Genomic DNA, 23593 nt, shown 5'->3' with positions numbered 1-23593 from the left:
TTAATGTTGGGTAGGTTTATAAATAGGGTTGAGGGCGGGGCCAGGGTGGTCAAAAGTGATTGGCTTTGGGATACGCCCGGGACCTATACTCATTCCCCCTCCCCAGACCGGCATTTGGAACCCTTTGCCCCTCCCTCCCCGCAGTACATTCAAGCGGTAAAACGGTTGTTCGCCCCCCGCAGTGTAGAGAGTAAAGTCTGTGGTGTGGGAGAAGCCAGGCGTCGCTGCCGAGGACCCGCTCTGCTTTCTTATCAAAACTTGAGGAGAAGGTGAGCGAAGAGGGCACCGGATAGCCAGAGGCAGGCCATGGCTCTGGAGGCTGAGTTGCTGCCATCGTGCACTGCTCCGGGGCCTGGATGGGTTAGAGAAAGAGAGAAAGGTTGGTTATGGCTGGCTGAAGGCAGGGGAAAATCAATCTGTCCACTGACTTCTAGGAGGGATGGGTCCCAGAGCAAAGCCCCAAACTTTTGAAGAGGTCCTGAACTTCATGGCTGAAGCTTATCACAGCTAAATAGCTTTCTTCCAGGCCTTTGTCCAAAGCCGCAGGTTCCAGTGCCTGTTGTGGGCGGTGTGATGAAGTCTAGACGTAGCGTTGGGGTAAGTGTCGTCATATTGAGGGCTTGTTTAATAGTCCCTGCTTGGCACCGGTCTCTCACAAAATCCCTGCAGTAGGGCCCAGGATTGGTAGAGCAGGGAGGGGGCTGCAGGTGAGGACAAAGACACTTCAGCAGAGCTGCGTGGGACCGTAGGGGCTAGGGTTAAGGTCAGGGTTGGGGTGCGTCCGCAGAGAGCTGTGGAAAAGCCCAGGTGCAGCAGCAGATCACAACGGAGCTGCTTTGTCAGTGCGATGCAAAGAACTTACATAGTGACTGCAGCCGGATCTGCGGAGCACCACAATTGCTCTGCCTCCGATTTTTGGCCCATAGAAAAAAAACGAAGCCCTGCAGCCTGCCTGCGGTGCTTTGCAAAGTTGCGTCAACCGCACTGCCTCCACGGGCATGTTTTCTCCAGAGCATTTTATCCTTGCATTGAGCATCTGGCCTTCTTTCACCCCAAGAAAATTTCATAGATCCCACTGCTCTGCTAGTACCATTTCCATACCATCGTATGTATTTTGCACAGGTTTCCAAAGGGTCTGAATTTAGAATAGAATTGGAGCAGAAAGAAGCTCTCTCTCTCCAAACAGACCGTACCCCCCACAAAACCCCCAGTGGGATTGCGAGAGACTAAAGATGCCAGGAAGGCACCGTGCTGTTTGATTAATTAATCACAATTTTATTGTAACCCTGATTGACTGGAGCCCTGGAAAAGAAAGCAGCTGTGCTTAACTCCTCCCATCTGGAGCTCTTTATGCTGTAACTGCTCTTAAATGTTCTACACTCATGTAGCTCTGTTCTCTAGTGGGCTGTGTTTTCTCCCAGTACATGAAAAGACAGATCTCCGTTGTTATTTAACTAGCCTAATGGCACTAGCCTAATTAAAAATTGATAACTACCCAGGCACACGGGTTGACTGCAAACCGACAACTCCCGCAAGCAGCCCCTGATCATTTTCGTGTCGTGCCGCTTCATGCTGGGGGATATTGTCAGTTTCGATACATTGATTTTACTTTCCACCTTTGTATGCGGAGAGAGCAGATTTCAGACTTAGGCTGCTCAACGTTCAAATCCCTTTTCAGCCAGCAGATGGGATTCAAACTGGTCCATCCCATGGGGAATACCCAAACCACTCGCCTGTTTGTTCCTCCCTTTTGGGCCAATTAATTTGTAGTGAAAGCGAAACTGCTTTAACAGGCAAGGGTAAGGGGGGGGCCCTGTCATGGTGCCCCAAGGTTAGGACAGAAACTTGGACTGCAGAAGATGCCTGTTCAAAGCCACTTTTAGCAGGCGGAGGGGGAGTTGGTTTCGGTGTCTTGCACATCCACGTGAGTCCCCTAACCCAGGGGTCTGCAACCGAAATAGCGAGAGGGGCCTTTGTTCAAAATGAGTTATAAAATCAGTCCTTCAAGAACTGCAGTGCATGTGAATATGGGACAGTCCTTAAGAAATAATGTCAAACTGTGCTCTTTGTCACCCCACTTTTAAGAACAGCGTGCACAATGATTTGTACCAGTTAGAAAGTTGTTACCCCATCTCCAGGCTTTATCCCCATACCACATACCCGTCCCCCCATTCCCAGGCTTAACCCCTTTCAGTCCCAAATCTGCCCCTCCATCCTCAGGATTAACCTTCCCCACCCTCCACCCCAGCTGTCCTGCAGGCTTAGTGCTTCCCCCGCATACAGCAGGGACTGCTCCCTGCCCTGCTGCCTTTGACTTCCGGGGCTCCCTGCCCGACCGTGGCTTTTGTCTCCAGCGTTCCCCACCACAGCTGACTGCTCAGTGGCTCTGGAGGCTGCTGCCGCTTAAACAAAAAACTCAGTTCAGTTGGTTTAAAGGCAGGCAGCCTCTGGAGCTGCAAGTGGAGTTGTGGTGGCAGCGCTCAGAGCTGCAAATGGCTCCTTAAATTGCTGCATGCAGCGCCGGGGATGCAGGTTGCTGAGCCCTGTCCTAACCGTTGGAGTAGATAGGGTGTCTAGGAGGCCCTTTAAAAGGCTTCTCCTCTGCAGACCAAGGGTGAAATGGAAACAGAAACCATCCTGCCTCAGGGCTGCAAGTGATACAGGAGGCCTCCAGTCCCTTCCCGCTCTGCCGCTGGCTTTTTTGTGGGGTACCTCACAATCTCACAGGGAATGGGTGGGGCACCGAAGTCACCTGGTTCTAGGCAGTGGGTCTCAGGCAGAGATAGGCCCTGAATTCCCTGAAAGTGGCAGTGCTCAGCAGACCCTAGAGTTCCCTGCGAGCTGAGCGCTTGGGCAGCCGCCCAGGAGAGATTCCAGCGCCACTCAGCTGCTGAGCAGAGCGCCCCCAGTGAGCAGCGTGGGTTCCTATTTGTGGTGCACCTCCACACATGCCTTGGTGCACGTAACAAAATGTATTCTGCTCGGGGATGGTAAAAATTAGACAAGGGCTCTGCCAGGGTTCCCTCTATCAGAGCGGGAGGCTCTCGGCTGGCTTTTAAGGATCCCATTCCTAGGTACCAATCTCTCCTCATTCATTGAAGAGGGAGCTTAATTGTACAGCTCAGGCTTTGGGACTCCCGTTGTTCCAATTAACTCTGTCCAGTTTGTGGGCGGCACTGGGACTGTAAGGGAGCTGAGTGTGGGCGTGACACTGGCACAGTGCCTTCATTGGAGAGAGGGTGTATGCTGGGGTTGGCCAACCTCCACTCACACCACGTCCCCGGGACCCAGAGATGGGAGAAGGGGCAAACATTGTGAATGCCACAAGCAGGTCTCCATCTTCTTCCCTGTCATCTGCCCCAGCTTCCGACCGAGGGGGAACAGGCCATGCTTCAGCCAACCCTGGACTGCAACATCTCTGGACTGAGCCATAGTGGGCACCTGGCTGCAGATCTGACAATCGATAGTTACTGCTTATGCTGTCGGCTTCCCTTGTTGAGATTGATGCCTGATTCGAGATTATGCATTTTGATGGGATCAGAGACATTTGCTTCATCCTCCTTTCCAGTCTTCTGGTCACGAGCTGCTTCACTTCTTGTGTGCTGTTCTCCCTGCCCGTACACTAGCATTCTGCAGTTTCGGGTGGGGCCATAGTGTTGGCGAGTGGCTGTCTGGGCTTGGCCCAGGTTTAGTCATTCATGGACAGGCCCGTCTTCTGTAGCCATGCGCGTTGTGAGGTTCTGCTTGGCGGACATCTGTTTCTGAAGGCTGCATTCCACAGCTGAGTTGGGTAACAGCTGTTGGTGCTGCTCTCAAACATGCAGCCAGTGCATGCTTGGGCAGTGCCTTATCTTCTGGACCAAGATGTGGATGCTTCCCACAGCTCTTGTTTTGTGATCGCTTCCCAGATATGTCATGCTATCCCTGAAGAGTCTGGCAGTCGGGTATGGTGCTCCCTGACTAACAACTGTAGAGCTGGCTTTTCTTCCTCCAGAAATCTGGTTTCTGCAGCATTTGCACAACACTAGCTAGCATCGTTCATATGGCCGCGCTGGAAGTAAGTGCATTCATCTCTGCAGACGTCTCAAGCGCTTGGCTGCTAAGTATCCGTTACGCAGTTTTCTTAGAACACAAATGCTTATGAACACTTTTTCTCCCTTGGGTAATGTAAGTGTCTATGACCTAGTGGAGATATGGCGTGCCATACCTTAAGTCAGCCAGCCCACTCTGCGCTTCCACTGGTTTCTCTCTGTGCCTTCTTTCCATCTTTAAATGCTGCACTGTGTGATTGTGCATTCTCCAAGATACGTCTCTTCTCACCTTCTGGGAGAACATCATTTTTCACCAAACTGCCGGTTGCCGTCCATTTCAGGCGGTTCATGGCTTCTTTCCTAATCCTGGGGCTGGGTGGTCACTCTCATGTCAGCTTAGAGCATGGCTGCTGATGGTAGCCCCACAGACATTGGCTTCCCCAAGAATGTCTTGACACCCACTTTGCTACATCGCTGCCTGTATGGTCAGTGAAATTCAGTGCACACCTCCCGTCTCAAGGTGGTCCCTAACAAATTAAGTTTGTGCTTCGCAATTGATTGCTTCATCACAAAGGACGTATGTCCTGTCTTGGCCCTGAGACTGGACCATATCCTGAAAACATTTGACCATTGTATATGCTGCTTTAACAGTTGTCGGTGTCATTGGAATCATTGGTCATAAAATATTAATAAAATCTAAAACAGCAGGCGGAAAAACTGTTTTCGGATTGGTCCAGTCTACAGCTAATGACACACTTTGATGTATTACATGGCTCTAACAAGCTCATGGTCTCATGTGACTACAGATTTTTGCTTTAACGGAAGGGAAAAAGCCCAGGAAAATGAAAAATTATATCACCTGGGACTAACTATTTTCCAAACTTTACAAAACAGGCTGGTATTGATGTGACGAACTGGGGAGTGCATGTGAGTGGCTCACATAGGGTGTGGAATTCCTGCTGGCTGTAACCGTGATGACCCAGTGTGACCATTTGTAACGTAGACAACCAGGTAACACCTCAGCAGACAGAGAGAGATGGAGCCTGGCTGGTTTTTGAATTAGAAGTTCAGGCAGTTAGGTGGGGTTAGTCTGGAGATGGGAGACGAGCAAACCAGGCAGGATCTTCAGGCCGGGGGTGGGGGTCCCCTCTGGGAGATCTCCTCCACCGCAATATAGGTCTGACAGACCACTTCTGGTTGTTGCACTCACGAATCTGTACCATGCTGTATCGTTGTTGCTTACTAAACCTTCTCTCTCACCTGCTGAGTGAGAGTCACTCCTGGCTGTAGATAAGGTGCAGAGCTTGGTGCAGACCCCTGAACCCCATTATAGTTGTGTAAATGGTTACATTAGCAATTGATTTTAGCTTTCTGTCAGTTTTGGGTCAAAATTAGATTATTTCTTGGAGTTACACCCCTTTTTATAATTTTTTTATTATGCGATAGCAATGAAATTTTTGTAGCTGATGGGTTACTGCAGCTCATTAATAAGATAGTTTCAAGATCTGGCTGGTAAACTCAAGTAAGAATCACCACCATTTCACCCCTGACCCACAGATTAAAAATTGCTTAAAATAACAAATCAAACCACTTTTGAATGTTTCTTCTCTGATTTGCATAAGCACCAGAATTTTTGAAAATATTTTTGGGTTACTCTAAAAGAGTCTCCCGGGAATTGCTAGTAAACTGAGCAATCCATGATGTGCTCAGCTCTACCCACCAGTTGTGATTCCTCCCTGTGTCTCGTTTGTATTCCTTAAACCACTCCACCTCTCTCGATTAGCTGGAGCAGGCAGCTGACAGCACGTGGGACACGATATTCACATTACGTATTTAAAGGGGCTCTGTCCAAGTACCTTGATGTCTTTTCATTTTAGGCAGCTCTGTAATTAGAACTAACGCTGCCCTGGTTAATCAGGTTATTCCATTATGTTTTCAACTCAAGGTCTCCCGCTCTAATTGAAAGAGAAACCCAAAGCTGCTTCTGTTAGTATGTTCCATAGACAGACACACACAGCTCTGTGGCACAGGAACACGTCTGCTCCCACGAGCTGCGTGAACAGGTGAGTTTTATCTCTAAGGGAAACACTCAGAGCAGCATCCAAATATTGTTAAATGTAATTACAACTGGAGCGATTGATCTTAAAGCAGTGATCAAATAAAAGGCTGGATGACTTTCAGCAGCTTTCCTCTCCCAGAGGTTGTGGGGAGGGAAGGGGGCTTCATTAAGCTGCAGTCGAGCACGTTGAGGTTGTCTGATGGAAGGCGCAGTAGGAGAGCAGAGTGTTATTGCCACCCAACGACTATGGGGATGGGCACAACAGAAATGTCAGAATAGCCGGACAGGCCTCAAAGAGCCTTAAACTAAGGTTTGCCTCAAAGGCTCTGAACTGGCTTCTGTCTCAGTGGGCAAAATTCCCAGTGATTTTAGTTAAGCGGTATGTGACCCTAAGCTGCCTGTACTGAGGAATTATGCCATATAATGGAAATATCACTGTGTAACATGGAGAGGCAATGTGATCTGGCTGATTGGATGCGACAATAGGAGCCAGGTTCTATTCCTGGCTCTGCCACTGACCTACTATGTGACCTTGGGCAAGTCGCTTCACTGTCCCATGCCTCTGTTTCTCCACTGGCCCTTTAGCTGCAGTGTCAATTGAAAATGTCAGGTGTTTGGGGCAGGGACTGTCTCTTATGCATTTATACAGCACCTAGCACAAAGGACCCTGATTTTATCAGTTCAGACTCCTAGTTGCTGCTGTATGGACAGCAAACACCAATCAACCAGTAGTTCTCTTCCACTTGCATGTTTCCCCATGTCTTAAAAAAAGAGACGACTGACAGGGGACATGATAGCAGTTTACAAGGACCTAACAGGGTGTTATAAGGGGAAGGCAGAAAAATTGTTCTCCTGAGCATCTCAGAATAAGACAAAGAGCAACGGGCTTAAACTGCAGCGAGGGAGGTTTAGGTTGGACATTAGGAAAAACTTCCCAAGGCAATTTATTCCAGTGTTTAACCACCCTGACAGTTGGGAAGTTGTGGAATCTCCATCACTGGAGATTTTGAAGATCAAGGTAGACAGACACCTATCAGGGATGGTCTGGATGGTGCGTGGTGCTGTGGTGAGGGCTGGAGCAGGAGACGATGACCCCTCGAGGTTCCTTCCAGTTCAGTGTTCTACGATTCTGTGCCTAGCAGTACACTTAAGCAATGCAAGTGGCCTGCCCACAAAGTGTTGCCAGGAATAATTGGAACTTGCTAGGTAGTTTTCCAATTGGGAAGCTTACTTGAACTTTGGACTTACTTGAAGTGGAGCTAATATCAACAGTACAGCACTACCTGCAGAATGAGTGCAGTTCCCAGAAAGCAAGAATTCTCCAGTGTCTTGAAAAAGCCATAGTGGGTAGAGCTAACATGTTTTCATTCCAGCACAGCACAAAGTGATGCGTGCTCTGCACCTGTCATCTTCAGCCTTGGGACAGTACCATATATCCCCTGGAGTCTCATGCTAAACCAAGATAGTGGGGTGTGAAGGACACACACACAAATTGAAAAGGCAAAGGCACAATAAAGACTACGTGTACGGAGTGAAGTGAATGCAGAAAAGGACATAAAGAAAAATAACTAGAGAGGAAAAAAAAATCAGGAGCCGTGCCCAGAAAGGCCCATAAAGAAGACATAAAGCTCTTTGGGCATTTGTAAGGTCAATTTGTGTGTGCGCGCAGGGGGTGAGAAGAGGGATTACTCAGCCAGCCAGACAATTTTCAGGGGGAGCTGAGTCTCAGAACAGGCTGACAAACGCGATGGTGCTCTACACCGATTTCTGCTGGGAGCAAGGCTGGGAGACAAACCTCTTCGAGGAGCCGTTTATTCCAGGGGAGCCTGAGTGGAACGTTACTTTCTGACTCACGAAGGAGGAGTTTAGTAACCAGAAGATGCTACGTGTGTATTCCACTCTGCAGCATCTTCTTCACTTGGGATTTTTCTGGCCTGGGTATAGGGAACTCTGGGCCATCTGGGTGAAGCACTTGTTTTCCTCACCTAAACGGGGACACCCGGTCACTCACGCAGGGGAGCAGTGACTAAGCCAGGGTGGGCGGGGCGGGTTATGTTCCAGTCTTGTCTACGAGTCATAGGGCAGCAGCATGTGTATATCTTGGGGAACATCCAGTGTTGCCTGTAACTTGAGCTCTTGGTCGGCTGCCCAGGAGAGATTCAGACACCACCCAGCTGATTAGCAGAGCACCCACAACTGGCAGCATGTGTTTTCATAGGTGGTACACATCTGCCATGCCTTGGTGCACCTAACAAAATTTATTCCACCCGTGGAGGGGAAAAAATGAGAGGCAACCTTGGGAACAGCCCTCAGTTTCATGGGCTCCCTGGCCATTTGGCAGGAGCACCTACTTGGCTGAATGGCCTTGATTTCAAAGGTTCTCAAAGGAAATATTTGTCCGTGCTCATTTAGATGAATGGGGATTGTTCATTGGTGTTCACCAAGTGTCCAAGCTGCAGCTTCTAGGTAGGGAGAGAGGGATAAGAAAAACAAAAAAACATAAGAACGGCCACAGTGGGACAGACCAAAGGTCCATCTAGCCCAGTGTCCTGTGTGCTGACACTGCAGATGCCCCAGAGGGAGCAAACCGAGCAGGTAACCGTCTCTCTCCTGCCATCCATCTCCATATTCTGACAAACAGAGGCTAGGGACACCAATCCTTACCCAGCCTGGCTAATAGCTGTTAATGGACCAAACCTCCATGAATTTATCTAGCTCTCTTTTAAACCCTGTTTTTGTCCTAGCTTTCACAGCCTCCTCCAGCAAGGAGTTCCACAGGTTGACTGTGCTCTGCATGAAGAACTTCCTTTTATTTGTTTTAAACCTTCTGCCCACTAATTTCATTTGGTGTCCCCTCATTCTTCTGTTATGGGAACAAGTAAATAATGTTTCCTTGTTCACTTTTCCTTACCACTCATAATATTTTCTATCTCTACCACAGCCCGTTTAGTCTCCTCTCTTTTAAGCTGACAAGTCCTAGCCTCTTTTAATTTCTCCTCATATGGGACGTGTTCCAAACCCCTAATCATTTTTGGTTGCCCTTTGCTGGAGAACGTAGCCTCTTGCATGGAGCATCCTTAGCAAATTAGGTGGTTTATAATGTTGCTGATGGCTAAGGGAGAAAATCACCCCTTTGCAAGGGCTTGCATGTGCTCTTTACTCTCATGCTTTAGTACTTATGTGAGACCTTCTGCATAGGTTGTCTCTGGGGCCTGGACCAGAAATAGCACACCTCCATGTTTCATAGCTATGATTTGAGCTGAATATCTCAAGGTCAACCTTCTCAGTAAGTACAGAGGCACCAGAAGCGAAGGCTTTAGTTCAAACCCCTCTGAAGTCCCAGACCTAGAACTGTTGGTTCCACAGTCAATAAGAAAACTAGAGTGCTAAACTGAAGTCACCAGACTTTTGCCAAGCAGGGACAAAAACCTTGTGAGATACCCAAGCCATCTCTTATTGGCTATAACCCCAAACCCTGAAATTCCAGGTTAGATTCCCATGGGAAGAGCTCCTCCTAGCTAGAAGCAGTGAAGTCAGAAATAACTGCAACCAGAGGAAAAAGGGGACTTCCCCCACCACCCCTTAAAAGAAGGATTGTTAATTTATAATTACACATTTACTGGAATCTCACAGGCTGTGATCCGCACTGAAAATAAACACAGTGAGCACAGCCTACCCTCGTTAATTTTAAGAAAAAGGAATAGCAACCAGTGTAATGGCAATAAATAAATAAAATAAAAATAATGTAGTGGGGGAATCTAATTAGCTGCTGTCTCTCTCCACTTGCTCAGGAACACAAACCTATTTTCTGCAGTGCCAAACCAGCCTAGCCAAATTGTTTCATTTCAAACAGAACTTCTGTTTTCCTTAATTACAGTGGAACGTGCTATTGTGTTTCCAGGCATCTGGTGATCTTTGCAGAGCAATTAAAATTATTTTGGGGGCAGAAAAGATCAATGGGGGCTTGCTTTTGATTTGTATTTCGAAGAAAAATCACACAGCATTGGTGTACAGTGCAGGACTGTAAGCGGGAACCTTGTAACACTCTATCAGAAGAAAGCTAATTCCGTTCAGAACATCACAATAAAGACAGGCACTGCCAAGCTGCAAAACTCCAAGCCTCTGCTGACATTAGCAAACGTGGAATTGACGGCATGAGAACTCGGAACGCTAGGACTAATAACCAGATGGCTATGATTCGGGAAACGAGGGGCGGGGGGGAGAACACTCATCAGAAATGAAATGTGAAATGTCTGCATATTTTTCTAATATGTTGACATTTTGCAGGTTTTGGAAAATGTAACTGATTGCGCTGCTGTCAGCCAGAAAAAGGAAGGGACTGATTCACTTCACTCCTCCGTAACTAAAGCGGAGATGTGAAAATGTATTTGGGAAGGAAATGTTAGGCTCCACAGAGTTCTTGCTGCAGAGGGGAAGTGAAATCCCTTGGCAAAAACTTGTTTAACCATTTCTGATTAGAAGTTCCCCCCGCCACCACAACTTGTTTCAGTTTGAATTCAAGGCACTTTCCTGTTTCTGCATTGGAAGGACACGCCCCCGCCACGCCCCCGCCACTCCCCCTTCTGTTTGCTGCCTTGGAAGTACACACCCCTGACACGCCCCCTTCTGTTTCCTGCACTGGCGGTACTCGACCCCGCCACGCCCCCGCCACTCCCCCTTCTCTTTCCTGCATTGGCGGTACAGGCCCCTGACACGCCCCCACCACTCCCCCTTCTGTTTGCTGCCTTGGCAGTACACGCTGCTGACACGCTCCCGCCACGCCCGCTTCTGTTTGCTGCACTGGTGGTACACGCCCCTGCCATGCCACTGACACGCCACCGCCACTCCCCTTTCTGTTTGCTGCAATGGCAATACACGCCCCCGCCACTGCCCCTTGTCTTTGCTGCCTTGGCAGTACACGCTCCCGACATGCCCCCGCCAGTCCCCCTTCTGTTTACTGCCTTGGAAGGACACGCCCCGCCATGCCCCTACCACTCCCCCTTCTGTTTCCTGCCTTGGCAGTGCACGCCCTGCCACGCCCCTGACCCGCCCCCGCCACTCCCCCTTCTGTTTCCTGCACAGAAGCCAATTACGGGGTTGCTGAAAGTTCCCTGGGGTTGAAATTGAGGCCGGAGAGTTCAAACGAGGTCACAGAGCACACAGCGCAAGTCAGTTTGGGCCTCACTCGAAGGGAAAGGGGCAGGCTTGAGGGAGAATTGGGTCAAATGAGGACACAAGGACTAATTATGGGGTCATTGAAAGTTTACTGGGGTTCAAAGTGAGGCCAGAGAGTTCACACGGGTGGGCGGGGGGGGTCACACAGCAAGTCAGTTTGGGCCTCACTCGAAGGGAAAGGGGCAGGATTCAGCCAGAACGGGGTCAAATGAGGACACAGAGAACAATTATGGGGTCATTGAAAGTTCACCGGGGTTCAAATGGAGGCCAGAGAGTTCAAACGGGGTCACACAGCAAGTCAGTTTGGGCCTCACTCGAAGGGAAAGGGGCAGGATTCAGCCAGAACGGGGTGAAATGAGGACACAGAGCCCAATTATGGGGGTCGCTGAAAGTTCACCGGGGTTCAAATGGAGGCCGGAGAGTTCAAACGGGGTCACGGAGCACACAGAGGAAGTCAGTTTGGGCCTCACGCGAAGGGAAAGGGGCAGGCTTGAGGGAGAAATGGGTCAAATGAGGACACAGAGCCCAATTGTGGGGGTCGCTGAAAGTTCCCTGGGGTTGAAATTGAGGCCAGAGAGTTCAAAAGCGGGCACAGAGAGCAAGTCAGTTAGGGCCTCACTCTAAGGGAAAGGTGTAGGACTGAGGGAGAATTGGGGCAAATGAGGACATAGCGACCAATTATGGGGGGTCACTGAAACTGCCCAGGGGTTTCGTGTGAGGCCAGAGTGTTCGCGCGATGTGCCAGAGAACAAGGTTTCTGGACTTTTGGAGAGCGACAAATTGTGATCAGTTGGAATGGAGAGGGGGAAATGAGGAGACGGTGACCGATTAGGGGGTCACTGAAAGTTCATAGGCGTTCCATAGGTGGCCAGAGAGTTCAAATATGGTGCGAGAAAGCAAGGAGCAAGTCTTGTAGGGCCTCGCGTCTAGTGAAAAGAGTAGGAGGCTTCAACCAGAATGGGGTGAAAAGAGGAGACAGAGACCAACTCTGGGGTCACTGAAAGTTCCCAGGGGTTCAATTCGAGGCCAGACAGCAGGGAGCAAGTCTGTTCCCTGTTAATTAGCTATGGTTTGGGCAAACAAGGAGGCCTTCCTTCTTCTGTGGGGCGCGGGCTTGGCCACACGTCTGGGTCTAATTCTTCAGCCCAAGGCGGGTGTGGGCCCGCTGTTTTCGGTGTCACTGGCGGGCCACGTCAGCTTGCCTGCCAGGTTGAGGTTAGTCGAGTGGCTTGTGTGCTTGCCCCGTCTCTCAGGAGTCAGGGGTTCTAATCCTGTCTCTTCCTCGAAAAGGAGGGGTTGCATTTTGGCTCACCCCTGTCTCAAGGGAAGGCCGCGTGAGTTGGGTCAGGCTCCCGGCACGTGCTCTGAGGTTGGCCAGTCGTCAGGCTATGCCCTTTCTACGGGAGAGAGACGCTGCTTTGAATGTTCCTTCCTTTGTAGTCGCGGCTGCGTTGCCAGTGTCTTTTACCCGTGGAAGCTGTTCGACTGGCGATAAATACGCCTGGGGCTGGCCTCCTGGCTAGCTCCACTCTCTAGTCCAGTGGTTCGGGTACTCGCCTGGGTTGTGGGAGATCCTGGTTCAAGCCCCCCAGCTGCCTGTTCAGCGCCGGGGCTTGCACTAGGATCCCCTGCCTCCTAGGCGACTGTCCTTTGTGGGGGGCCATCCTTGTCTGAGCCCCCTCTCTTTCCCCAGAGGCCTTTGTCTTCTTGGGAAAGGGAGGGGGCTTGGACAAGGATCGCTCCCCAGACTCTCTCCCAGGAGGTGGCCACCCCAGTTCACACCCCTCAAAAGAGCAGGGGAGTGGCCTGGGGTAGGCTGCAGCCTGGGCTTGTATCCCAACCACGGTGGACTAGAGAGAGGGGCTTTTACTGCTCCGCAGCAAAACTTCTTTACGAAAAAGCAGCAAGAGGCCTTGTGAACAGCCAAGCCCTCAGCAACGCAGGGCTGGTTTCCGCCCATCAGGGGCACCCAGCAGGCAGAGCAGGGACTTGAACCAGGGGCCCTCAGATCCTTAGGAAAGACCCTCAGCCCCTACTCCACACAGGGCACTGAGGGCAGCCTCTGCTCCAGTTAATATGTCCTGAAAGTGGAGCCCTTGAGCGCTGAGAAAACAGAGCGCCGCTTGACACTCACCGAGCAGAGAGGAGACTTGAACCAGCAGCCCACTGGCTCCAGGCCATAAGCCAGAGCCACAGCCCCAAAGCAGCAGTCACGCACACCGACCCGCCCACTTCTCCCTTTGTACTTGCTGAAAGCGGCTCCTCTTGGACAGAAGGAGTCTCTGCCTCTGACTTTCCCTGCCACCCAGCCCTTGGGGCATCCAGTCAAGAGAGAAGTGACCCAGGATCAAGTCCCTCCGCTTTGAGAAAAAAGGGGATTTGAACCCTTGACTTCTAGGACACAAGGCAGCGCTTGAGCCACTCAACCAGCCTGGACTTAGTTGGGGAGCCCACGGGAAGGGAAAGTGGTTCTCCGGCAACAGCGAAAACAGACGGCGCGCAGCCCCCCAGGGCTGCCTCCACGCCCCGCGTTTCGGCCGTTCACCTGAGAGACAGGCCAGAAGGGCTCAGATCCCACCCCGGCAAGGGGTTTTGAACCCTCAGCTCTCACCCACTCCCACAACTCAACTCCAGGGGGCTGCTTGGGCAGCAAAAAGCGAGTGAGCGCAGCAGCTTCTTGAGCTCCCGAGAAGCCCCCACCATCCAAAGCCCTACGTGCCTTTCGCCGCAGGGAAAGGGCCACGCTGGCGCTCGCCTGAAGTAGAGGAGGAAGGAATCGAACTCGCGGCGGCCACCTGCCAAGCATCTGGCCAAACCACTGAACTACTCGAGGCTCGGTGGGGCGGGGGCTGGGGGACAGTGACCCAGTGACCGTTGGTTGTTGACTGGCGCTGAGCCTCCCTGGGCTGGCCGTCACTTCAGAATCAGGGCTAAGGCCTTTGCGATCGCACAGAGCCAGTCAAATCTCTGCTCTGGAGCTCAGGGAAAGGCGGCTGAACCGGCCTCTTCTCTTGACGGGTCCCCACCTCTGCGTGGGCTCTCTGCCTCGGAATCCCGCAGGCGAGTGAGCCGCCTACCGAGGCGGTTTAGTGTCAGCCTCCGAGGGACCTGTGAGATGCCCCTGCCGCGAATCAGCCGAGGGAGAGGTGGTAGCGGGCTCCTCGGGCGCTTTTCACTCGGTGGTTGGGTCCCTCCCGAGGGACGCAAGGACCGGAGAGTTACCCCCTTCTCCTGACGCGAGAACCACGGGCCTCTGCTGAAAGCAGTGGGTGCGTAAGAAACCCCAGGCAGCGTTTCGTCACACAAGAGGGAGGCAGGTAGCCAGCCGGCCAGCCTGGGGAAGGGGCTGCCAGCGGAGGTGCCCAAGGACAATGCTGAAAGAGGGGCTCAGAAAGACAAGGAGAAAGGGGGTCGGAATGGAGTCCACGAAGGACTCTGAGCCAAGCTGGTGCAGGGCGCGGCCCTGTGCTTTGCCCGTGCTTAAGACGCTGAGGGTGAGCGGCAAGGCCGGGCTTACCGACTTGCTCTCTCCTCCTCCTTGCCTCTCAAAGCAGTCCCACTCCTCTGCTCCCGTGCCACTCACCAGTCCTGTTGCACTGAGCGCAGGGCTGAGAGTCTGGTGGGGATATGGACGGCTCAAATGATACACGAGGGGTCAACTGAGGACATAGAGACCAATTGGGGGGTTGGGGCGGGCCACAGAACGTGCACGGGGGTTCAATTTGAGGCCGGCGAGGTCAGCCGAGGTGAGAGAGAGCGCAGGGAGCGAGCCTGCCAGGGCCTCACTGTTAGGAAAATGAGAAGGATTCAGCCAGAATGGGGTCAAAAGAGGAGGCAAAGACCAATTAGGGGGGTTACTGAAAGTTCACCGGGGTTGGAACTGAGGCCAGAGAGGTCAAACGAGATCAGAGGGAGCAGCGAGCAAGTCCGACAGGGGCTCGCTGTTAGGGAAAGGGGCAGGATTGAGGGAGAATTGGGTCAAAGGTGGACACAGAGACCAATTACGGGGTTGCTGAAAGTTCCCTGGGGTTGAAATTGAGGCCGGAGAGTTCAAACGAGGTGACAGAGCACACAGCGCAAGTCAGTTTGGGCCTCACGCGAAGGGAAAGGGGCAGGCTTGAGGGAGAATTGGGTCAAATGAGGACACAAGGACTAATTATGGGGTCATTGAAAGTTTACTGGAGTTCAAAGTGAGGCCAGAGAGTTCACACGGGGGGGGGGGGGGGGCGGGTCACACAGCAAGTCAGTTTGGGCCTCACTCGAAGGGAAAGGGGCAGGATTCAGCCAGAACGGGGTCAAATGAGGGCACAGAGAACAATTATGGGGTCATTGAAAGTTCACCGGGGTTCAAATGGAGGCCAGAGAGTTCAAACGGGGTCACACAGCAAGTCAGTTTGGGCCTCACTCGAAGGGAAAGGGGCAGGATTCAGCCAGAACGGGGTCAAATGAGGGCACAGAGAACAATTATGGGGTCATTGAAAGTTCACCGGGGTTCAAATGGAGGCCAGAGAGTTCAAACGGGGTCACACAGCAAGTCAGTTTGGGCCTCACTCGAAGGGAAAGGGGCAGGATTCAGCCAGAACGGGGTCAAATGAGGGCACAGAGAACAATTATGGGGTCATTGAAAGTTCACCGGGGTTCAAATGGAGGCCGGAGAGTTCAAACGGGGTCACACAGCAAGTCAGTTTGGGCCTCACTCGAAGGGAAAGGGGCAGGATTCAGCCAGAACGGGGTCAAATGAGGACACAGAGAACAATTATGGGGTCATTGAAAGTTCACCGGGGTTCAAATGGAGGCCAGAGAGTTCAAACGGGGTCACACAGCAAGTCAGTTTGGGCCTCACTCGAAGGGAAAGGGGCAGGATTCAGCCAGAACGGGGTCAAATGAGGGCACAGAGAACAATTATGGGGTCGCTGAAAGTTCACCGGGGTTCAAATGGAGGCCGGAGAGTTCAAACGGGGTCACACAGCAAGTCAGTTTGGGCCTCACTCGAAGGGAAAGGGGCAGGATTCAGCCAGAACGGGGTGAAATGAGGGCACAGAGCCCAATTATGGGGGTCGCTGAAAGTTCCCTGGGGTTGAAATTGAGGCCAGAGAGTTCAAAAGCGGGCACAGAGAGCAAGTCAGTTAGGGCCTCACTCTAAGGGAAAGGTGTAGGACTGAGGGAGAATTGGGGCAAATGAGGACATAGCGACCAATTATGGGGGGTCACTGAAACTGCCCAGGGGTTTCGTGTGAGGCCAGAGTGTTCGCGCGATGTGCCAGAGAACAAGGTTTCTGGACTTTTGGAGAGCGACAAATTGTGATCAGTTGGAATGGAGAGGGGGAAATGAGGAGACGGTGACCGATTAGGGGGTCACTGAAAGTTCATAGGCGTTCCATAGGTGGCCAGAGAGTTCAAATATGGTGCGAGAAAGCAAGGAGCAAGTCTTGTAGGGCCTCGCGTCTAGTGAAAAGAGTAGGAGGCTTCAACCAGAATGGGGTGAAAAGAGGAGACAGAGACCAACTCTGGGGTCACTGAAAGTTCCCAGGGGTTCAATTCGAGGCCAGACAGCAGGGAGCAAGTCTGTTCCCTGTTAATTAGCTATGGTTTGGGCAAACAAGGAGGCCTTCCTTCTTCTGTGGGGCGCGGGCTTGGCCACACGTCTGGGTCTAATTCTTCAGCCCAAGGCGGGTGTGGGCCCGCTGTTTTCGGTGTCACTGGCGGGCCACGTCAGCTTGCCTGCCAGGTTGAGGTTAGTCGAGTGGCTTGTGTGCTTGCCCCGTCTCTCAGGAGTCAGGGGTTCTAATCCTGTCTCTTCCTTGAAAAGGAGGGGTTGCATTTTGGCTCACCCCTGTCTCAAGGGAAGGCCGCGTGAGTTGGGTCAGGCTCCCGGCACGTGCTCTGAGGTTGGCCAGTCGTCAGGCTATGCCCTTTCTACGGGAGAGAGACGCTGCTTTGAATGTTCCTTCCTTTGTAGTCGCGGCTGCGTTGCCAGTGTCTTTTACCCGTGGAAGCTGTTCGACTGGCGATAAATACGCCTGGGGCTGGCCTCCTGGCTAGCTCCACTCTCTAGTCCAGTGGTTCGGGTACTCGCCTGGGTTGTGGGAGATCCTGGTTCAAGCCCCCCAGCTGCCTGTTCAGCGCCGGGGCTTGCACTAGGATCCCCTGCCTCCTAGGCGACTGTCCTTTGTGGGGGGCCATCCTTGTCTGAGCCCCCTCTCTTTCCCCAGAGGCCTTTGTCTTCTTGGGAAAGGGAGGGGGCTTGGACAAGGATCGCTCCCCAGACTCTCTCCCAGGAGGTGGCCACCCCAGTTCACACCCCTCAAAAGAGCAGGGGAGTGGCCTGGGGTAGGCTGCAGCCTGGGCTTGTATCCCAACCACGGTGGACTAGAGAGAGGGGCTTTTACTGCTCCGCAGCAAAACTTCTTTACGAAAAAGCAGCAAGAGGCCTTGTGAACAGCCAAGCCCTCAGCAACGCAGGGCTGGTTTCCGCCCATCAGGGGCACCCAGCAGGCAGAGCAGGGACTTGAACCAGGGGCCCTCAGATCCTTAGGAAAGACCCTCAGCCCCTACTCCACACAGGGCACTGAGGGCAGCCTCTGCTCCAGTTAATATGTCCTGAAAGTGGAGCCCTTGAGCGCTGAGAAAACAGAGCGCCGCTTGACACTCACCGAGCAGAGAGGAGACTTGAACCAGCAGCCCACTGGCTCCAGGCCATAAGCCAGAGCCACAGCCCCAAAGCAGCAGTCACGCACACCGACCCGCCCACTTCTCCCTTTGTACTTGCTGAAAGCGGCTCCTCTTGGACAGAAGGAGTCTCTGCCTCTGACTTTCCCTGCCACCCAGCCCTTGGGGCATCCAGTCAAGAGAGAAGTGACCCAGGATCAAGTCCCTCCGCTTTGAGAAAAAAGGGGATTTGAACCCTTGACTTCTAGGACACAAGGCAGCGCTTGAGCCACTCAACCAGCCTGGACTTAGTTGGGGAGCCCACGGGAAGGGAAAGTGGTTCTCCGGCAACAGCGAAAACAGACGGCGCGCAGCCCCCCAGGGCTGCCTCCACGCCCCGCGTTTCGGCCGTTCACCTGAGAGACAGGCCAGAAGGGCTCAGATCCCACCCCGGCAAGGGGTTTTGAACCCTCAGCTCTCACCCACTCCCACAACTCAACTCCAGGGGGCTGCTTGGGCAGCAAAAAGCGAGTGAGCGCAGCAGCTTCTTGAGCTCCCGAGAAGCCCCCACCATCCAAAGCCCTACGTGCCTTTCGCCGCAGGGAAAGGGCCACGCTGGCGCTCGCCTGAAGTAGAGGAGGAAGGAATCGAACTCGCGGCGGCCACCTGCCAAGCATCTGGCCAAACCACTGAACTACTCGAGGCTCGGTGGGGCGGGGGCTGGGGGACAGTGACCCAGTGACCGTTGGTTGTTGACTGGCGCTGAGCCTCCCTGGGCTGGCCGTCACTTCAGAATCAGGGCTAAGGCCTTTGCGATCGCACAGAGCCAGTCAAATCTCTGCTCTGGAGCTCAGGGAAAGGCGGCTGAACCGGCCTCTTCTCTTGACGGGTCCCCACCTCTGCGTGGGCTCTCTGCCTCGGAATCCCGCAGGCGAGTGAGCCGCCTACCGAGGCGGTTTAGTGTCAGCCTCCGAGGGACCTGTGAGATGCCCCTGCCGCGAATCAGCCGAGGGAGAGGTGGTAGCGGGCTCCTCGGGCGCTTTTCACTCGGTGGTTGGGTCCCTCCCGAGGGACGCAAGGACCGGAGAGTTACCCCCTTCTCCTGACGCGAGAACCACGGGCCTCTGCTGAAAGCAGTGGGTGCGTAAGAAACCCCAGGCAGCGTTTCGTCACACAAGAGGGAGGCAGGTAGCCAGCCGGCCAGCCTGGGGAAGGGGCTGCCAGCGGAGGTGCCCAAGGACAATGCTGAAAGAGGGGCTCAGAAAGACAAGGAGAAAGGGGGTCGGAATGGAGTCCACGAAGGACTCTGAGCCAAGCTGGTGCAGGGCGCGGCCCTGTGCTTTGCCCGTGCTTAAGACGCTGAGGGTGAGCGGCAAGGCCGGGCTTACCGACTTGCTCTCTCCTCCTCCTTGCCTCTCAAAGCAGTCCCACTCCTCTGCTCCCGTGCCACTCACCAGTCCTGTTGCACTGAGCGCAGGGCTGAGAGTCTGGTGGGGATATGGACGGCTCAAATGATACACGAGGGGTCAACTGAGGACATAGAGACCAATTGGGGGGTTGGGGCGGGCCACAGAACGTGCACGGGGGTTCAATTTGAGGCCGGCGAGGTCAGCCGAGGTGAGAGAGCGCAGGGAGCGAGCCTGCCAGGGCCTCACTGTTAGGAAAATGAGAAGGATTCAGCCAGAATGGGGTCAAAAGAGGAGGCAAAGACCAATTAGGGGGGTTACTGAAAGTTCACCGGGGTTGGAACTGAGGCCAGAGAGGTCAAACGAGATCAGAGGGAGCAGCGAGCAAGTCCGACAGGGGCTCGCTGTTAGGGAAAGGGGCAGGATTGAGGGAGAATTGGGTCAAAGGTGGACACAGAGACCAATTACGGGGTTGCTGAAAGTTCCCTGGGGTTGAAATTGAGGCCGGAGAGTTCAAACGAGGTGACAGAGCACACAGCGCAAGTCAGTTTGGGCCTCACGCGAAGGGAAAGGGGCAGGCTTGAGGGAGAATTGGGTCAAATGAGGACACAAGGACTAATTATGGGGTCATTGAAAGTTTACTGGAGTTCAAAGTGAGGCCAGAGAGTTCACACGGGGGGGGGGGGGGGGGCGGGTCACACAGCAAGTCAGTTTGGGCCTCACTCGAAGGGAAAGGGGCAGGATTCAGCCAGAACGGGGTCAAATGAGGGCACAGAGAACAATTATGGGGTCATTGAAAGTTCACCGGGGTTCAAATGGAGGCCAGAGAGTTCAAACGGGGTCACACAGCAAGTCAGTTTGGGCCTCACTCGAAGGGAAAGGGGCAGGATTCAGCCAGAACGGGGTCAAATGAGGGCACAGAGAACAATTATGGGGTCATTGAAAGTTCACCGGGGTTCAAATGGAGGCCAGAGAGTTCAAACGGGGTCACACAGCAAGTCAGTTTGGGCCTCACTCGAAGGGAAAGGGGCAGGATTCAGCCAGAACGGGGTCAAATGAGGGCACAGAGAACAATTATGGGGTCATTGAAAGTTCACCGGGGTTCAAATGGAGGCCGGAGAGTTCAAACGGGGTCACACAGCAAGTCAGTTTGGGCCTCACTCGAAGGGAAAGGGGCAGGATTCAGCCAGAACGGGGTCAAATGAGGACACAGAGAACAATTATGGGGTCGCTGAAAGTTCACCGGGGTTCAAATGGAGGCCAGAGAGTTCAAACGGGGTCACACAGCAAGTCAGTTTGGGCCTCACTCGAAGGGAAAGGGGCAGGATTCAGCCAGAACGTGGTCAAATGAGGGCACAGAGAACAATTATGGGGTCGCTGAAAGTTCACCGGGGTTCAAATGGAGGCCGGAGAGTTCAAACGGGGTCACACAGCAAGTCAGTTTGGGCCTCACTTGAAGGGAAAGGGGCAGGATTCAGCCAGAACGGGGTGAAATGAGGGCACAGAGCCCAATTATGGGGGTCGCTGAAAATTCACCGGGGTTCAAATGGAGGCCGGAGAGTTCAAACGGGGTCACGGAGCACACAGAGGAAGTCAGTTTGGGCCTCACGCGAAGGGAAAGGGGCAGGCTTGAGGGAGAAATGGGTCAAATGAGGACACAGAGCCCAATTGTGGGGGGTCGCTGAAAGTTCACCGGGGTTCAAATGGAGGCCGGAGAGTTCAAACGGGGTCACGGAGCACACAGAGGAAGTCAGTTTGGGCCTCACGCGAAGGGAAAGGGGCAGGCTTGAGGGAGAAATGGGTCAAATGAGGACACAGAGCCCAATTGTGGGGGTCGCTGAAAGTTCCCTGGGGTTGAAATTGAGGCCAGAGAGTTCAAAAGCGGGCACAGAGAGCAAGTCAGTTAGGGCCTCACTCTAAGGGAAAGGTGTAGGACTGAGGGAGAATTGGGGCAAATGAGGACATAGCGACCAATTATGGGGGGTCACTGAAACTGCCCAGGGGTTCCGTGTGAGGCCAGAGTGTTCGCGCGATGTGCCAGAGAACAAGGTTTCTGGACTTTTGGAGAGCGACAAATTGTGATCAGTTGGAATGGAGAGGGGAAAATGAGGAGACGGTGACCGATTAGGGGGTCACTGAAAGTTCATAGGCGTTCCATAGGTGGCCAGAGAGTTCAAATATGGTGCGAGAAAGCAAGGAGCAAGTCTTGTAGGGCCTCGCGTCTAGTGAAAAGAGTAGGAGGCTTCAACCAGAATGGGGTGAAAAGAGGAGACAGAGACCAACTCTGGGGTCACTGAAAGTTCCCAGGGGTTCAATTCGAGGCCAGACAGCAGGGAGCAAGTCTGTTCCCTGTTAATTAGCTATGGTTTGGGCAAACAAGGAGGCCTTCCTTCTTCTGTGGGGCGCGGGCTTGGCCACACGTCTGGGTCTAATTCTTCAGCCCAAGGCGGGTGTGGGCCCGCTGTTTTCGGTGTCACTGGCGGGCCACGTCAGCTTGCCTGCCAGGTTGAGGTTAGTCGAGTGGCTTGTGTGCTTGCCCCGTCTCTCAGGAGTCAGGGGTTCTAATCCTGTCTCTTCCTTGAAAAGGAGGGGTTGCATTTTGGCTCACCCCTGTCTCAAGGGAAGGCCGCGTGAGTTGGGTCAGGCTCCCGGCACGTGCTCTGAGGTTGGCCAGTCGTCAGGCTATGCCCTTTCTACGGGAGAGAGACGCTGCTTTGAATGTTCCTTCCTTTGTAGTCGCGGCTGCGTTGCCAGTGTCTTTTACCCGTGGAAGCTGTTCGACTGGCGATAAATACGCCTGGGGCTGGCCTCCTGGCTAGCTCCACTCTCTAGTCCAGTGGTTCGGGTACTCGCCTGGGTTGTGGGAGATCCTGGTTCAAGCCCCCCAGCTGCCTGTTCAGCGCCGGGGCTTGCACTAGGATCCCCTGCCTCCTAGGCGACTGTCCTTTGTGGGGGGCCATCCTTGTCTGAGCCCCCTCTCTTTCCCCAGAGGCCTTTGTCTTCTTGGGAAAGGGAGGGGGCTTGGACAAGGATCGCTCCCCAGACTCTCTCCCAGGAGGTGGCCACCCCAGTTCACACCCCTCAAAAGAGCAGGGGAGTGGCCTGGGGTAGGCTGCAGCCTGGGCTTGTATCCCAACCACGGTGGACTAGAGAGAGGGGCTTTTACTGCTCCGCAGCAAAACTTCTTTACGAAAAAGCAGCAAGAGGCCTTGTGAACAGCCAAGCCCTCAGCAACGCAGGGCTGGTTTCCGCCCGTCAGGGGCACCCAGCAGGCAGAGCAGGGACTTGAACCAGGGGCCCTCAGATCCTTAGGAAAGACCCTCAGCCCCTACTCCACACAGGGCACTGAGGGCAGCCTCTGCTCCAGTTAATATGTCCTGAAAGTGGAGCCCTTGAGCGCTGAGAAAACAGAGCGCCGCTTGACACTCACCGAGCAGAGAGGAGACTTGAACCAGCAGCCCACTGGCTCCAGGCCATAAGCCAGAGCCACAGCCCCAAAGCAGCAGTCACGCACACCGACCCGCCCACTTCTCCCTTTGTACTTGCTGAAAGCGGCTCCTCTTGGACAGAAGGAGTCTCTGCCTCTGACTTTCCCTGCCACCCAGCCCTTGGGGCATCCAGTCAGGAGAGAAGTGACCCAGGATCAAGTCCCTCCGCTTTGAGAAAAAAGGGGATTTGAACCCTTGACTTCTAGGACACAAGGCAGCGCTTGAGCCACTCAACCAGCCTGGACTTAGTTGGGGAGCCCACGGGAAGGGAAAGTGGTTCTCCGGCAACAGCGAAAACAGACGGCGCGCAGCCCCCCAGGGCTGCCTCCACGCCCCGCGTTTCGGCCGTTCACCTGAGAGACAGGCCAGAAGGGCTCAGATCCCACCCCGGCAAGGGGTTTTGAACCGTCAGCTCTCACCCACTCCCACAACTCAACTCCAGGGGGCTGCTTGGGCAGCAAAAAGCGAGTGAGCGCAGCAGCTTCTTGAGCTCCCGAGAAGCCCCCACCATCCAAAGCCCTATGTGCCTTTCGCCGCAGGGAAAGGGCCGCGCTGGCGCTCGCCTGAAGTAGAGGAGGAAGGAATCGAACTCGCGGCAGCCACCTGCCAAGCATCTGGCCAAACCACTGAACTACTCGAGGCTCGGTGGGGGGGGGGCTGGGGGACAGTGACCCAGTGACCGTTGGTGGTTGACTGGCGCTGAGCCTCCCTGGGCTGGCCGTCACTTCAGAATCAGGGCTAAGGCCTTTGCGATCGCACAGAGCCAGTCAAATCCCTGCTCTGGAG

The 23593-nt window shown here is 53.6% G+C and overlaps 1 protein-coding gene across 5 annotated transcripts in view; it reads right to left on the bottom strand.

The window, feature by feature from the left end:
- Positions 1–251: 251 nt before the first annotated feature.
- The window catches only part of OPCML (opioid binding protein/cell adhesion molecule like), a 335293-nt gene continuing 311951 nt past the window's right edge, over positions 252–23593 (bottom strand). For all 5 annotated transcript variants that reach the window (XM_074976807.1, XM_074976808.1, XM_074976804.1 and 2 more), the window contains one exon: positions 252–352. In XM_074976807.1, the coding sequence (XP_074832908.1) occupies positions 252–352 (101 nt within the window). The remainder of the gene's footprint in view (positions 353–23593) is intronic.

Source organism: Carettochelys insculpta, chromosome 25 (genome assembly GCF_033958435.1).
Source record: "Carettochelys insculpta isolate YL-2023 chromosome 25, ASM3395843v1, whole genome shotgun sequence".
NCBI classification, from domain to species: domain Eukaryota; kingdom Metazoa; phylum Chordata; order Testudines; family Carettochelyidae; genus Carettochelys; species Carettochelys insculpta.
The sequence above is the reverse complement of the archived record's forward strand: the minus strand, read 5'-3'. Positions and strand labels throughout refer to the sequence as shown.